The following is a 17442-nucleotide window of genomic DNA, read 5'->3' on the forward strand; positions in this document are numbered from 1 at the left end:
CTGGGAAGCCCAGATAGATTTGGCTGCTCCCAGAGCTGGGCTCTTTTTGCTGTGGGAATAGGGACTGAATTGCCTTTTCTACCTCTGATTCATCCAGAGATAATAATTGTCACTGAAACGTCCCCTGGCAGGTGCTGGTGCACAACCATCATGCAGAGAACAAAGTATATAGAAGCAAAAGAATGATCCAAATGTTTTCTTCTAATTAACCACAGCTGAATTACTGCCAGGATTCCTACTGACCAGTAAAGAATGCTGGCTAGTGGGGAACACCTGGCCTGTCTGGAAGCATTGCTATTCATTGTGCTTTTAAAACCCAGAAGATGCATTCTTATCTGGGCTGCAGTGTGGGGAACAGCCTCTTGCCCAGGCTGCTTGATGGCCTCCTACATCCCTGTGTGGGGCTGTGTGTCCTGCTGGTGATGTTTACAAGGTGGTTTTCACTTTGCCAAAATGCAACTGGGAAAAATCCAGTCTCCAGACTTTGCTTAGCATGAAGGGGAATTTCTAAGCTATGCCAGCATGCCAAGACCCAGGCTGTGAGCTGCTTTCTCACAAGGTTAGAAGTCTCAGGCAGTTTCTGGAGTTTTTTCTGGCTGATACTGAAGTGCAAGATCAAGCTATGATAATATGACACTGAGCTTGGATCTTGCTTCACAGGAGGTACTGGGGTGGGTTGAGAAAGAGACCTGCTCTGAGATTTTAAAATTGTGGTGAAGGAAATGCCTTGCAGAGGAGTAGAAGTGGCTAAAACACAGTGGGAGATCTCATGAAAGGGAAGTATTTTTTCAGCTTTTTTTTTGGAATGATACTGCTGTGAAGGTGTGCGAAAATGTCACAAGTTTTGCAATAAATACCTCTCTGACAGTGAAGGCACTAAAATGGGGGAGGTGGAAAATGCAAAAAGACCTGTATGTAGGGGGCACTCAGCTGTCTTGTGTTTGAAAGGGAAGTTACTGAACCATCAGATAAAGAAACATAAGACATCAGCCCCATTTGGTGAGAGCTACTTGATGATTTCTCTGATCTGTACCCAGACGCTTCCAGTTGTCAAAAGGAAGCAATGCTGGAGCGATTGCTCAGAGCCTGCAAATACGGTAAAAATAAGAATTTAGAAGAAATGGGATGGATGCAATTTTCTTTAGAGGCTGTTACTGATGCTGCTGTCAAGGGTTGCTGGCAGCTAAGGAACATGAGCGATGACTAATGTGGCAGAACCCGTTCTCCAGGCACAGGAATCAGCAGGGGAGAAAAGCCTCGCCGCTTTTCTGATGTCCGCTTCCTGAGGTTTGTCCATGTGTCCTCTTGCAGCAGCAGCTGGGACGGGGATGAGGTCCCCATCCCCTGCCTGCTCCTCCGCAGCTGCCTGGTGCTGTGCTGCCAGGCACTCACGATGCCCTCCGAGCTCACAGCCGAGTCACTGGGAGCGCTGGCAGAAAGCTGGGAAAAGCTGGGAGCCTGTTTTGAAGCGCTTAAACCCGACCCGGCTCGTTAGGGCTGAGCGAGGGAAGGGAGAGCCGTGCCGAGGTGCGCACAGGACGGGCCGGGGGAACTCACGGCCACCGAGGGCTGCTGATGTACTCAAGAGGCAATTTGGGAATCGGGGAGATGTCTCTCAGCTGCAGCCACAAAGAGCGTGTGAAGAGTCTCCTGCGGGCAGACTACCACCCAGGAGAATCGTTCCGGTGTGGAAAGTAGTCAGGAGAGGAAAGGAGAGGGGGGAATTGTCAGAGGCTCCAAAAAGGGGATCAGTGCTGCTGCTGCCCCTGGTCTCTGGTTGTGATTTCTCTCCTGGTGTTTAACGCCCCCACTTGCAAAACAGAATCGAGAAGAGTAAAACTCATCCTGGCCTGTAGCTGAGGAGACAAAGCGGACACTTGATGGAGCTCGAGTCGAGTTTCTGTCAGATCTTTTGCCGATGCAGCCCGGGCGGCAGAGCCCGCGCCGGGCCGTGTCTCCTTTGGAAGCGCCGTGGTGTGTGGCAGCGCTGGCTGCCGCCGTGGCCCCGCGCTGCCCTGGGTGCTGCTCTGAGCTGCACCCGCCTGACAAGCAGGGGCTTCTGCACCGTGTCCCGAGCCCCCTCTCCGTGGGGATCCATGGGCTGGGGACACTCGGATACTGCAGCCCGCGGCAGGGTCTGTTCCCATCTGCATCCTCCAAGCAAAGGCTCACAGCCCCGCGTTAATCAAGGGGGGCAGCTGCATCCAAGCCAAGATGGTGCCATCATCCTGAAGTCTTTTGCAAGGCCCTGGGGACTGTGGGTACCTGTTGGCACACTCAGGTCCCAGGGGACCTTTTGAGGAAGGTTAGTCTGTGCATCCGTCAGACAGGCAATGGTGTGCCAGTGTCCATCTAAATGTTGAGGAGTACACTCCTGTGTACATGCACAAAATAATAATTTTATTAACTAAAGGTCTTTTAATATGCCTCCTGATTTTAAAATCCCAATTTACTGAGTGATAACATAATCTCTTCATAATATCTAATATTTAATGGCTACTGTTCATATACCACCACTACAAAATAACCAAAAACCAGAATTATGTCTCTTTTTAATTTTTGCTTCTTCAGTCCTTGTTCTCTTCCATTTACTGTTTTGTTTTTGGTTTGTCCATGATGGCTGCATCCTTACTGTTTTATCTTTTGATAAAACCCCCAGGTGGCCAATTCTGCACCTCCCTAGTCATCTGCCACCAAGCAAATTTTGTTTCTTCTATGAATTTTATATTCTTCTTCCCCCCCCCCCCCAATTTTAAGTAGGAGAGGTAAATAATTTTTAACTGTCCCAGATTACAGTTTGAGAAAAGGGTGAAAACAAAGGTTTCTCTTCACTTATATGGAACTCACTTATATGGAACTTTACTGACACATTATTTTTGTGTCAGTATTCAAGCCATTTTTAACCAGCTGCTGCAAATGTACAGAGGTAAACAACACTCTGTAAACAGTTCAATACAGAAGTCTTGATTTAGTGCCTTACAAGACAAAGCAATCAATAATCTATTACACATCTAATCACAGGCATGAAGAGCCCAGCAGCCCTCTGCACAGCGTTCCACCAAATGAGAAAGGCGGTTGGAGACCTCGGTAAGAGGGACACAAATCACCAAGATTGCAAATGCACAGCTCGGGAGTTGATCTACAAACACAAATATTCAAATTCAACAATCACCTCTTGCTACTAGTGAATCATGCTATTGCTATCTGGAGACCAGTTGCTATGGCAGAAAGCTGTAGCAGTGGCAGAAGGCCAAGAATCCTGCCTTTGAAATGTTAACTGAATTTAACTCCTGACTTTTCACAGACAAGGTTCATTACTTTGTACGACTGTGTCATATTAAATGAGTGCTTTGTCTGCCCTGGGTACTGGCTTGGAAGGGATATTATTAATCAGCAGGACAGCAAAACAGTTCAATAACAACCATTTGTCAATAAGGATTTATTTTTTTTTAATACCTTCAAGTCTGCTATGTGATAGCTGCAGTTACACAAGGGCTGTTTTTTGCTTTAATTTCTTCCCTTTTTCTTTACTTTATGTAAGTTACATCTAGTTCACAGTTCCTGGACACACTCAGAACACACCCACCAATGCAGGCATGATGGTGAGATGCTCTAATTCAAACAGTTACAGCCTGGGCACAGAAATGCTGCTTCTCCATTTAAGTGACAATGTAGGCTGCTTTCTGTAATATCCACCAGAAAAATCGGGAGTTTATAGAGACTTGAGCAAGGAATAGTATAAACATCAGTTGAAATGTAATTTTGTGAATGGCAGAACTAACTACATATGAAATCAGGGACAAGCTCTTCTTACAGCTACCTGCAGTTCAGACCTGGGTTCCTGGTTAAAGGGGAGCTGCAGTTGCATACAACGCACTTTGCTTTATGATCTCAAATCTTTACGGCTGTGTCAATAGAATCTCACATTTAGTTCCTGGACAAGTTAGTTAGGTTTGTTGAGTTAGGATTACTGAGATCCAAGGAAACACCCTGAGATATTCATGCAGCAGTGCCTCTGACATCCTTTCTTTACCATTACAATGAGGGGTTAAGAAGGACACACACTTCAGAAATTGATGGAGAACAACAGACCAAACCAGATGGTGGTACTGTGAAGAAACTATAATAGAGAGAACAGGGCAGAGATCTGCAGCAATAGTTACAAAGATGTAAATTGACAAAGTGTGACAATATTTTTTCTTCTGCAAAACCAATTAAGGTGTTACTGTTACTGTTGAAAGTCTTGAGTATTAGCTGGCCATGTCCAAAATCACAGCAGAGGCTGAGATGGTGACAGTGCAGCTGGAAGGGTTGCTCTACACTGTTCCTACCCCAGTCTATCCTCAGGGTTTTTGCCCAGTTCCAAGAGAAGGCTAACAATCACATGTCCCTGCAAACTAGTTTGTAACACATAGAACATGTAATGTTCCACCCTTGATATCTCAATCTGACTTTCAAGACTTATTTTCCTCTACTACAGGATTCCATCTTCCAGGAACGAGATCACAGGGTAAGAGAGCTCTTGTACCCTGTCACACTTCTCTTTTCAACAGGCTTTTGACTGTATGCTCATTAAATGGCTACTGTTCATATCACACCACTACAAAATAACCAAAAACCAGAATTATGTCTCTTTTTAATTTTTGCTTCTGCAGTCCTTGTTCTCTTCTATTTATTGTTTTTGGTTTGTCCATGATGTTTTGAAGGAGTTGAAGGAGTTAATCCAGGGAAGAGAAACACAAAAGATGTGCAAAACATGCACTGCATTACTAGATAGCACTTAAAAAAATCACCTTTCATCAGCCATGATTTTAACTGCTGCATCTCCTCAAGATACACTGATGATAAAAGTAACTTTGTACGCCACAAATTAAATACCTGAAAAACAAGGCTTCATTGAAAGAGCAACACCCAGGAACATTTAAAATGAACCATTTATTAAATCAAACTGTTATTTTAACAGTTACATAAGTTACACGGCATGTTTAAGTCAAAAGATTTCACAAGGAAAAAAAAAACTTTAAACTTTTATTATGCAGGCAAAAATAGTACCACACAATATGTACCTGGGAGGGAAGAAGGGAAGGGGAATCTCTAAACATTCAAATAAGGCCATAATTATTTAAAAACAACAATAAACAATAATAAACCCTCCCCAAAGATCCATTTGCTTTTCAGTGTGTTCAGTGCTGCTAACTATATGTACTTTTAGTGTACAGGTGTGATCGAGGCAGTGATATTTTGATAGCTAGGTTTAATGTTTTAAAACACTATCAGAAGTGGAATAAGGCTCATTAGTACATACAGCTGCCCTTGGAATGTCAATCTCAGTTGCCTTCATCAACTTAAAATTCACAAAGTGCACAGTTAAGATATGCCAAAAAATTGAAACTGCTACTCTACCAACAGCTGCCCATGCTTAATACTTAGTGGTCTAATGGAACAAAGTATGTTCTTTCAAAAGAGATGTGTAAGAAAAGCCACTGTAAAACATTTAGTTTTGAAGATGCACTAGGAGCTCTTTGTAAACTGAAAAGTAGAAAAACATGGATTAATTATGTTAAGAAAAGAATACAAAAAACACTAGAAATGACCATCAAACTTCCAAAGAACAAGCACCACAATGGACATTAGCATTCGATTTTGCAGTGTACAGCAACATAATAATTTTACTCTAGCCAGTCTACTTCATCAAATTCTGAATCATCTTCTGAATCACTGTATTCCACAGCAATGCGACGGGAGAGGATAGTGGCAACATCATTCTCAATGCGCTCGTGCTTAGCTTCCTGTTCCCGCTGCTCTTCCACTTTGCGGAGCTGAATACCTGGAGAACATCAGAGCACAAACATGTCACTCTCCTCCTTCACCACTGCAAATGCATTTAGGTCATGATTCACAAAATGCTTTGCAAGCAAAAATAAATACACAGGATGCTGTCCTTCTCAGGTAGATTTTTTTTTTTGTCAAGATTTTAAAGAGAAGAATATCAGAATTGCAATGGCAGACAAGATCTTGAGTCCTTCTATTATAATATCCAGGTTCTGATTTTCCATTAAAATACATTTTTAATACCACTGTAAGTGATTAAGCCATTTTGCTATTTGCATTTTCTAGACTCTCTTAATAATTTTAATGAACGTTTACAGCTATTTGAGCATCCTAACAAGACAGGACCTCTGTTTTTTATCATGTAATGATTTGGTTTGGGATAGAGTATTACTTGGAGATCAAAAATGGGGTGACTCAAGTCTTTCTTTTTTGGGCATGACTTGGTCAAAAGTGTTTTCAGCAATCACCTAGGTTACACCAGCAGGCTCTATTTTCTCATTTTTGCTGATGTTCTCTATGCATGTTCACACACCCCTGCTGTCCTCAGCTGTTGTCAACATTTCCTTAGACTTTAATGTTCATGTGCATATGGACATGCAAAAATATTTCGAATTAGTGCTATAGCCTATCTGCTGATAATATAGTACCATACAGATTCTGTGCTGTGCTGCAGTGCAGGGGAAGAAAAGAATGTAGGACTTGAAACATTTGAGAGATCTTAACTATGGAAAGATACCTCACCATCAAACAGCAGCACACAGCAATGTGTGTGTTCCACAATGCAAGTAGGGATTTTCCTGGCCATGGGCATCATAAGCTGAAAGATACAGCTTGCACACACAGCTCCTCATGAGACCATTAGGAAAACACTGCCCTGCAGCTCTGCCCTTCCCTTGCACTGTGCCATGGGCACCTTGCATTGCAAAGGCTGCTCCACTACTGCACTGAGATCCATGTCCAGATCAGATACTTAACAGCTTGAAGTCTTCAGCAATGATTTCTGAATGTCACTTATATCTTGTAATACAGTGACAGATGTTAAAAATTCCAATGCCAATTGATCAGTTTCGCTTTTATCTAACAGTCTTTGAAAACCAATGTTTTTGTCTGCTACACAATCTAGATGATCAGAAATAGCTACATTTGCAGGTAAACAGAAATAGAAAGATAATCTCCACAGATCATCTAAAAACACACGTACCTTTTTCTGTAATATAACTTCCACAGAGAACCAGTTTTGCCATCCAAACTAAACATCTGATAAATGCAATTACAAATTGAAAAAAACCTGTCTACCTGGCAATGCATACACTGTAGAGGATAGAAAACAGAAACCGACTTAAGATGTATTCCTCTAACTTCTTACACATGTGAAATACTCCATCTCTCAAAGGTCACATGTATTTAGCAGATTTCTGAGATTGTTATTTTTGCTGCTTAATAGCCAACATTACCTTTCCGTATTGCTTCCAGCAGAACGCTTCTAGCATCACTGATCACAGGAAGAGTTGAAGGATGGCGTTTGGGCTCAGGGGCAGGAATCACTTGGGATGGTGGAGATGGAGGCATTATGGGTGCATGAGGGCCAGGGACAATGGTTGTGGGAGGAGGGTGCAAAACAGGAGGAGGGTGAGAAAGATTTGCAACTGTGACAGGGGAGGAAGGTCGAATGCCAGGAGGTGGCAGGGGAGGAGGTGGGGGTGGTGGAGGAAGTCCCTGTACTTCAGCTTGTGGAGGAACTGGGTGAACAGGTAGAGCTTCGCACACTTGGGCGGCTCTAGTGACCGGGGGAGAAGGTTGTGCTAGGGGAGGAGCAACTGGAGGTGGAGCTGGATGAAGAACTCCAGGAGCTATCTGGAGAGGAGCTGGTGGAGGCGGCACAGCTGGGGCCTGCAGAGCAGCTGTGGGAGGGGGTGGTGGGGGTGGGACTGGGGGTGGAGGGGTGGAAGTCATTGCAGCTCTTAATGATGAAGTTGACAAAGCAGATGGAAGAGGTGGTGGTGGTGGAGGAGGAGGAGTGGGGCTCACAAACACCGGTGTTCTGCCTGTTGCTGGTGACTGAGGACGATTTTCTACCAAGCCAGGAGTAGAGCTGCAACATCCAATAACAGAACACAGTTATTAGAGCTAGAGGGTGGAAAAAATAATAATAGATTCACTTCCACTACTTTAGAACATTGAAACGTGGGCATTAAAGAGCATTATGTATTATGATGATTTCAGGGTGTTTGTCCACACCTCATAAGTAAGGAAGTCTAATTTTCAGTATGGAGCAAGCATCAGGTTTCCAAAAGACCTCTGCTCAAATTCAGCTATTAGCCAAATTTATGTAGCTGTATCTTTATCAAAGGTTTCCTATGTCAGTATAATTCTTCCCTGTTGTCCATAAGTAAATCCAAATTATTTTACTCAAATCAGGGAACTAGCAGTTGATTAACTATTTTGATTCACAGAATTTTAAAACCAAACCAAAACAATGCAAACAATGAGAACAGGTTAATTTGAAATACATATTTAAGGTGTGATAATGAAATGAGTGAGACTAATATCAAAGGTCATCAATACTGCGTACGGAGAGGTACAGTTATATGCTAGATACTCATTATAGGACAATGAATAGATGACCTGAAGAAACAAGAGAGAACAGTAAACTTATTTTCCTGAAAGACCACCAGAGGATTTCTTTAAACTGTTGTGGTAAATTAATCTAAAGCGTTATGCAGTTTTGTGTATGATCTCCTAAGCAGTAAACATCATTATTTTCAAGAGACTAACATCTTGCTGATGTAACAACCCCATCTGAATTAAGTATCCTCTATTCCAAGCTGTATGTACCTGGCCACAAAGTAAGATTTTCGTATAAAAAAATAGGGGAGTGACAAAGAAATTTTCACCTCTAGAAAATATTTTATGTATGTATCCACTTCTGAAAAGGTACAAAGAAATAGAAAAAAAAACCCACTTTGGGAGAGAGAAGCACTAACAATTTAGCAAATGTAATGAATACATAGTTTTGACAGCCATCTTACTGTGATATATTCTTCCTTTCATATAGGCTGAAACAGATATCAGTTGTACAAATTTCCGAAATTCCAAAGCTACATCCTGAAATGCCAACATATTTCACAGAAGCATTTTCCATAGAATTCTTTGTCTTGCCATTTAACTCAGAAGGCAACATGGTTGCAGTATTAATGGCAAGCTGAGGCCTGTCTCCACCAGAGCACCCTATGGATTTAGATGCTGGCCTTCCCATCCAGCTCCTGGTGGCCCTGTTCCTGCAGGCACGCTGGGCTGTGGGCTGCCATAGCCCCTGGGACTTCTGGGCAGCACAGAAATAATGGGAGGTAGGTAACTAAAGCAGCCCCAAGAGAGCCGCATGTGGCTTTTCTGGCTCGTACCCAACGCAGGGGGGCACAGGCTTCACTTCGGCGGCTCCGTGCATGGGGGGAGGCGGCGGCGGCTCGTGGGGCCTGACCAGCACGCGCTCCTCGGCTCGGCTCAGGAGCTCGGACATCTGGCTGTAGGGCAACGCGGAGAGGGAATACGAGCCGTCAATGTGGTCCACGTATGCTTGAGATCTGTAAAAAACAGGGAGAAGTGATCCAGCTTCACCTTTAGTAGGAGTGAGTATTGGTGTCCTCAGCCACTGTTCTGTACTTCAGTCTGACTTCTGAATGCAAGTGTCTTCTCTCCACTAGTGTTGCGTATTATACAGTGTGGCTTTTCAATAATTTATCCCACTTTTCCTGTTATTACTTCTAGCAGCTCAAGGGTTTGATTTTGACAGGTATATCAGATAGTTTCTACAGTATGTGTGTAACCTTAGTGTTTATTAGACACATTACTTTGAGTTAAATAGACATAGAAGTACAATCAGAACTATTCTTCTTTTATAGCATTTATGAAAATCCATCCATGTTAGAATGGCAAAATTTACAACTGAATAATTTAGCTGAACTTCTGTCAGAGGATCTTTATTACAATATATACAGAGAACTCGCTGCTTTAATAGACATAAGACTCAATCAATATCTGTTATTGAGTAGTAGTACTAAATAAAGATGATTCAACTTGTTAATGACAACTTTAGACACACTTCAAGGATCTGATCAGTTCGTAAATTTTAATTAACTATTCAATTACAGAATTTAATTTTTGAAAAATTCTATTAAATTCAGAGCAGAACACTTTCCAACAAGTAGAGCAACACTCTACATTTCCACATACTGCCACCACTGTAGTATCTAAGCCTATTAAATTCTTCAGGGGTGAAAATCTTTCTCATTTATTTCAAAGCATGGTGCTGCTCTGATCTGAACAACATGTTCTGCAAATACAGTGCTCCCAAGCACTTCAGCATTATTAATAATTGCATTACGAGTACTGAGAAAATCAAGGTTTAGGCTAGGGTCCTGGCTATAAAACGAGCATGTCTAAAGTGGAACCCAACATACAACACTACAAAAGGACAGCAGGAAAGCAGATGTTTCTGCCAATGACTTGACACAGCAGTTTACAGAGATTCTATAAAGCTATTTCTAGAAAAATGCTAATCATCATAACTTAACTTGTACCCCACTGAGTGAAATGCACTGAGAGCATTTTCCATTCTGAATTGAACTAAGTTTTCTACAAGCAGGTTTTTCTACTTTTCAGTCAACAAACACTCTCTCCAAGAGTTGTCATAATTACTCACCATCACTACTGTTTGAAGGCCTTACAAAGCTAAACAATATACTCTCTTATGGTGTGCTTTTGACCACAGAAAGGGGAAAAAATTAACCAGTTTTTGGGAGGACAGTGAATACTTTTTATTAAAAAAACAAAACAAAACAACAAAACAAAACACCCAAAACCCCCAAACCAAAAATTTATCCCCAAATTGCCTAACATTACTTGTCAGCCCTCTTTGCTATTAGATGTTTCTTGGCTGGTAAAACAGACTTGATTTTGCACCAAGGCCAGAAGCACAAGTACAGCAGGTGTTTACCATGTGAAATGCTACTTTTAGCCACCAGCAAATACATGCTGTGAAATGAGAATTCAACAGGTTGGATTTTGTAATAGGCTATAACCAGAAATGTCAATCAAATAATGGATTTGTTCAAGAGTAAAGAGAAGCTCAGCATTCTAATTTGAGTTCCAAGTGGACATTTGTTCACATCACACACATGATATAGTCTTGGCAGTGTCTGCTTAAGAAAAATCAAGAGGCTGGAACAATGGGGATTTTATGGGTCAGGTCTGGAATGCAGTGACACACCTGGGTGCAAGCTTGCAGCAGTGACACTACAACTTCATCAAGCTGCAGAGGACAGCTCATACTCAAGGATACAATGAGGATACATCCTACCCTTAAAAATAACAACACAGTCACTACTCCTTTAAGGACACACTCAGAATTTTAAAACTCAGTTTTGATTAAGCAAAACCACGGATTTCCAGTGCACTTCAAGGGAAGCAGTAGCATCTCGTCATTGACAATGTTCACTATGCAGCATTAATACACTTCACAAAGGATAGAAAAAACAAAAAGGAACCTTGATTCAAAATGTGAAGCTGGGCCATTAGCAACTTCAATGTGCTTATGTAAGAGGTTAGCATCATCTTCTGCAAGCTCTGGACCTTGGGCTAACTTCTGCCACTCTCTCCGTCTGTCATGAGGTGCCCTTGGCACTTTCTCTGGTTCGTGAGGACGATCTAGATTTTTCTGCTGTAGGAGAGTTGTGCAAACAAAACTGACAACTGAGACAGTGTTTTTTTAATTACTTGCATATAAACATCAGCCACAAAATTATGAAAAACAATCCCATTTCAAATGCAAGAAAAATTTACTTTCAGGCTAAATATGTATGTAGACCAGAAAGACTTATAAGAGCCAGAAACAACAGACTAGGGGCTAAGAACCTGAATAACATAAAGAAAAATACCTGTTTAAGTAGCTTTTTATTCTAAGTCTGAAATCAACTTATAAATTTGACACTCATATTTACTCTCACTACTACATATGAAACATACAGAATAATGGTCAAATAAAAAAGTAGCATTACTACTTCCTAAAATGCTTGTTTAATTTTAAGAAAATATAAGCAATGTGTTTTATTCCTACTAATTTCTTTCTAGTTTAAACATATCTAATAGAATGTCATTCAAGATTTTTCACCTGTAAGACTGTCAAAATTTTGTCTTACAAATAAACACTCAAGTGAAATTCTTTATTCTTGCTGTATTGCTCCTTCCTTTCTGAATTATTGCTAGAATAATTGAAAGCTTTGGCAAAAGTTGGTTAAGACAGCATGAAAATTTCAGGTCATTCTACATTACTTTACTACTACTACTATTATTATTATTATTGTTTAATTGTTAAAGTTAGTGGAACCGAATGAATACAAATAGCTTTAGTTGAACAGATGACTCTGTCAAGTCTGGATTGCTATTAAAGTAGCACATCTGCAACCAAATCCTTTCTAGGAAAAAAACAAAGAGAAGCCATATAAATTCAACATATGTACCTTCTGCTTCCTCTTTTCTTTTCTTTTGTCCTCGGTGTCCTGCAACATTTTTTCCTTCCACAGATCAAAGAAATATGAAGGATTGGTATAGAACTTCAAGCCTTCTTTTCCATCATCCCTGAAAAACAGTTACACAAACAGGGTATACTATTTATTTGACAAGACATTAATCCAAACATTAAGACAAAGCAAGGGCATATTAAGGAATATACAGTATCTCAGACTCTGGAAAATTTTGCTGAGGAACACAAAAGAGATGATCATTTACATCCTGCACCAACACTTTTTAGTCTTTCCTGGCATCCAAGGTCCTAATTTTAGAAAGATAACTTCAACACAAGCTCCAGACAAAAAAAAAGTGTCATAAATCAGAGAACTCCCACTCTACTCCAATAACTCAAATTTTGCTGTTAAAATACTGAGCAATTTTGTGTGGCTATTATGTTCAGCTGCTGATTCAAACTGAATCTCTGGGACAGCAAACAATATTCATTTCCATTGAAGATACTTCTTTCTACACACTTACCTGTTTAATTTCTTCACTTCACATCCAAGTACATTATATAGTTTAATAAATACAGAATCTAAAAAATACTTTTTCCTACCATGTTACACTGAGTTAAGATTTGAGTAAAATAGAGTAACATTTCAATGCCTATAATGTCTTCTGCTGCTTTCATTCCTCCAGCAGCTTCACAGTTTTCTAGTGTGGCTCCTTGAATATTTAAGTGCTACTGCATGTGAGCAAGGTGCCTGGATATATCCTCTCTATTATATAAAATAAGCTAGAAATTGTTTTTTATTAATTCTGTTTTACTAACCTGTAAGGGGTGAGAATGTTAAGTGGAGGAGGCTGTTCACAAATGTCGTAAGTTTCTTGCAAAGGAATTGGCAGAGTTTTTCGGTCAAACAGCTGTTGGTCTTGAATCGTGGAACTCCGGAAAGCTTTTCTCATTGTAATGTCCTGCAGTGACACTGAAAGGGGATATTGCCATTTAAAAAAATTCCACCAGATAAATTTTGTTTGGATTAATCTGGAATTGCCTAATGTTGGTTAGGCACATAAAATATAAAGCACTACTGCTTGCATCTTGGGCGTTTTACAGCAAATACAGATTCATCTAGCATCATCGCCATGGCAAGATATTGTCAGACTGTGTGACAAACATGGCTGTAATGTTCTAGCACATTATCCTCTATTTAGTGTCACAGGAAATTTTTCTCACCTAAATAGATACCAGAACTCTGCCTCTCCTAAGTAGTTCAACAAATTGCATACTGTAGCTGTAATATATCATTCAGTAGTTCAGAAGTACCTAATAGCATTTACCAACTCCATTTCACAATCCTTTTGCTACTAAAAACTTCTCTATCTTGAGGTATAGATTTTACCTTTATGGAATCAGCAAGCCAAACTTTGCATTCCTTGCACGTAGGCAGCAGTTCCACTGAGAGCCCACTGAGACACCAAACCAGCAAATCACTTAAGCTTATGCTACTGAGATCAATGGGCTTTAATGGGAGGTGATTCTATGTTGCAACACATGAAAATAGTCAAATGCTTTCTAATCTGTTTAATCAACATGAACCTTCTCTGTCTAATTCAGAGCCACCTTGACTCCTAAACACAGTAGTTAGGAATAATCAATTACCTTTATGTAAGATTCAAAGGAAAACAATACTACATGAACATAACACATTAAACAGGGATTTTAACTATTTTTACCACTCCTGGTAAAGCCTACATATATTTCTCAATTTCAAAAGAGTTTTCTTCTATTTCATTAAAATTTAGATAAAGATTAATGGAAAAATGACCACAACTGATAAGCTTTGCACTTTTAATTCTGGAAACAGTATACGTATTTAGTCTCACATTTCTCTCCCTCCCTGGTCTTCAGTTACCGCACCTGTGAAGTCCAGGTGTGCCTCAAAGCTACCTTTGCAACCAGCATGAGACTTCCATTAGACAAAGCAGCAGATCTTTTCATTAGCTTGGGCTCTTTTTTTTAAAATGCTGAAAACAGTTTTCTGGCATAGTAGCAAAGAGTGCTTTCAGCACATGCATTTTATCTATACATAATTATATTTATTTTATAGAAACAGGTTGGTAGTAATGCCCCTTTACGCAAGATGAGAGGACAACTCTACCCCTGCCCTGCTATCACTAGGGCCCTTAGCAACAGTTTAAAGAAAAACCTCTTTAAGCTGAAAACTGCTTTTTTACTCAGGTTCCTGTAACACATACAAGTGTACACATACATATGTACATACACCAAGCTGGATTTCTACTGTGTGATCACAAAGCGGCAGAAAACAGCATTTTTTTCCAGAAGGCTTACAGTTCCTGGAATGTTCTGTCTTCTTACCTAAGCGTATTGGCAACATCCTTTGTGAGGCTAAAGATGGGATTTATTTGATTTTCAACTTGGCTTTTGAAGTTTATTATGCTTGGCAAGGTTGTGTATTCCTGGAGAAATTCCCTCCTTTTTACCCTTAGGTTCTAATTCATCACAGTGTCTTTTATTCTTTTTAATAGCTTTAATTAGCTGCTCAGAAGCCTTTTTAAGTGTGTGAAAGAAGTATTATAATGTTTGAATGTCAGCTAGGAGTCTCAGTTTCTGTAGGTATTTTTGCAGTCATAACTAACCTTATATATTTTGTACCTGTCATGAAGTACAGGTTGTTATCAGCTGGCAAAAGCTCAGTTAGAATAACTGAGGTTTACCTCATCTAAAAATTTAAGTCTTAGATCTTTTTATACTTCAGCTGCTTTTCCTTTGGGTTGTTGGTTATACAAATAACACCAAATGTACTTGCTCAGAGTTGGTTAGCAATCCTGCAAGATTTTTGTCTGTCAAATATTGGAGACATTTCCAACAGAAGTAAAACTTAGTATACTTCTCTTTGAACCTGTGTACATTCTGAAGACAATGAACTTAATCAATTTATTCTAAGAAAGAAATACAGTACTTTGGTTTAATATTTAAACACTCACAGAGTATGTGACACCATACTATTGATGCTGTTCTACAAACTACTTATTAGCATTCCATCTCTTCAATGAGCAAGCACAGCCAGACTAATTAATAATTTCCCTTTTCTTGCTTAAAACTCTACATTTTGTACACACATACAAGGGTATAACACACCAGAGGATAATCAATCAATCAATCTCCAACAATAAGCATAATAATTTTCTCTTTAAACCTAAGATACACAGCAGAAGGCTTCATGGAAAAGATACACTGTAGAAAGCAGCATTTCCTGTGCTGATGACCTGTAACAGGCATTCCCTGAAAAGCACACCATTTTCCCAAACAACAGGCTACATCAGGACAGCATCGCTCAGGAAACGGAAGGATGTGGCGCACAATACATGGAGAATCCTGACATGGATCTGACTTGCCTACACGGAGGGATCAGGTAAATCCCACGTGGCACACCCAGCGTAATCCTGGGCCGTGCAGGGTTTGGCTTACAAAGCCGCTTGTGCAGCTTGCCAGCTGGCAAAGAGACAAAAGCCCTGCGTGGGGGGAAGACGTGAAAACCTGGCTGGTCCCACAGCCACCTGCCTTTGGCTGCCTGACAGACCTGCGCTGCGAGGGGACTGGTCAAACGAATTGCATGTATGAATTCAGGTGTGAGAAGAGATGAGCAGCTGAAGGACTTGGAAAAGCTGCAGGCATTTGACTTAATGCTGGTAAATCTATGCTTCCAGTTGCTTAATTCCTAACTAGCACCAGAACTTTTTGTACAGCCCAAGATCCTAAATTTGATATGGATATATTTTTCTGAAAGTCCACCTACTACACTGCTTGTGTTCACTGCAATTAACAAAAAAATGGGGTCTTAAATAATTTCCTTAAATATTGATATATTCACAATTTAATTTGAAGATTCATTCAACAATCTAAACAAATGCCCGTTTGTCTTTATTGTGTCTGTTGTTTGGATTGTATGAAAAGACGTATTATATCAGCCAATCTAACCCTCTGTGCACAACAATATTTTCCACATAAGCGAAAATTGTCTGTCAGAAAGCTAAACTGTTAGCCTTTTGTACACTTGGTTTTGAAAAATAGATGCTAGTCCATTTTTACTTATAATCAACAACACACTGGGAGGGGAAAAACGGTATTTAAATATCACTCTGTTGAGGTACAATAACTGGGTTTCTTTTGGGGTAAAGTAAAAATTAAATAAAAGCACATCTGTAATGTATATACTAAATAATGTTTTATCTCTTGGCAAGCATCTCATTAAACTGCAATCCCCAATTTGCAGTAAAAGTCAGGTATAAAGCTCACCAGAGCACTGACAGAAAGTAGCTACCTTTAACTTTTCAAATACATTAAATACTACATTTTACTTCATCAGAAGAAAAAAAAGTTACTAGATTTATTTTTATTCTTTTAGACTCACTCAACTACACAATTTATTATTAGGCTCTAGGCCAAAAACCACTATTCTTCTAAAGACAGTAAATAAAGTAAATAAAAACTTGCTCTCTTAATACTTTTTGAAGAATTTCCTCCTGGCAACTTTCAAGATTGTAAGCCCTTGAATATCACAGCTCTGACTCTCTGCAGAACTAAATTTCATACAAATCAAGGGACTCAACTGCCCTATACAATTCCCTTTTTCTGTCCAAAATCTTACCCAGCAATTTGAAAGGTGCAAAGAGGAGAGAATGACACTTTTGAACAAATAACTTAGTTATAAATTTCCCACTGAAGGTAATTAATTGGCAGGGAGTGGTGCTGTTGAAAATGCTCTTAAGGTGAAGATTTGTGTGATTCAGTTCCTAAAGACACTGAAATCTCAAAGTCTCATTTCTACCTTATTTATTTTATCTTTTCAATGATTATCCATTTAAACAATAACCAGAATGCACATATATTAGGTTTCTCTGCCATCAGAATATTCTGACTGTGGGTTTGATAGTTTCTAAAGAGAAAGATTATTTCTGTAGATCAGACATAACTCTTGGGCTTGTCCTCTACACAAGTAGAAATGTTCTGAAATACTGTTCTAAAAAATTCCAAAACAGCTCAAGAACTCTTTGGATAGAGAATGTATGTAGCTGAACTAC

General features: G+C 40.0%; 1 protein-coding gene across 12 annotated transcripts in view; it reads right to left on the reverse strand.

Moving 5' to 3' along the window:
• Positions 1-4916: 4916 nt before the first annotated feature.
• WASF1 (WASP family member 1) overlaps positions 4917-17442 on the reverse strand; it is an 86440-nt gene continuing 73914 nt past the window's right edge. For 9 of the 12 annotated variants that reach the window (XM_085575002.1, XM_021553801.4, XM_085575001.1 and 6 more), the window contains 6 exons: positions 13169-13322; positions 12348-12465; positions 11376-11548; positions 9234-9413; positions 7287-7924; positions 4917-5827 (listed from right to left, as the gene is read on the reverse strand). In XM_085575002.1, coding sequence (XP_085431128.1) covers positions 5670-5827; positions 7287-7924; positions 9234-9413; positions 11376-11548; positions 12348-12465; positions 13169-13322 — 1421 coding nt within the window. In that variant the 3' untranslated portion in view covers positions 4917-5669. The remainder of the gene's footprint in view (positions 5828-7286; positions 7925-9233; positions 9414-11375; positions 11549-12347; positions 12466-13168; positions 13323-17442) is intronic. The other 3 variants (XM_085574998.1, XM_085574997.1, XM_085574999.1) reach the window with 1 other exon arrangement.

The sequence above is a fragment of the Lonchura striata genome, chromosome 3 (assembly GCF_050655825.1).
Source record: "Lonchura striata isolate lonStrDom1 chromosome 3, ASM5065582v1, whole genome shotgun sequence".
Classification (NCBI taxonomy): domain Eukaryota; kingdom Metazoa; phylum Chordata; class Aves; order Passeriformes; family Estrildidae; genus Lonchura; species Lonchura striata.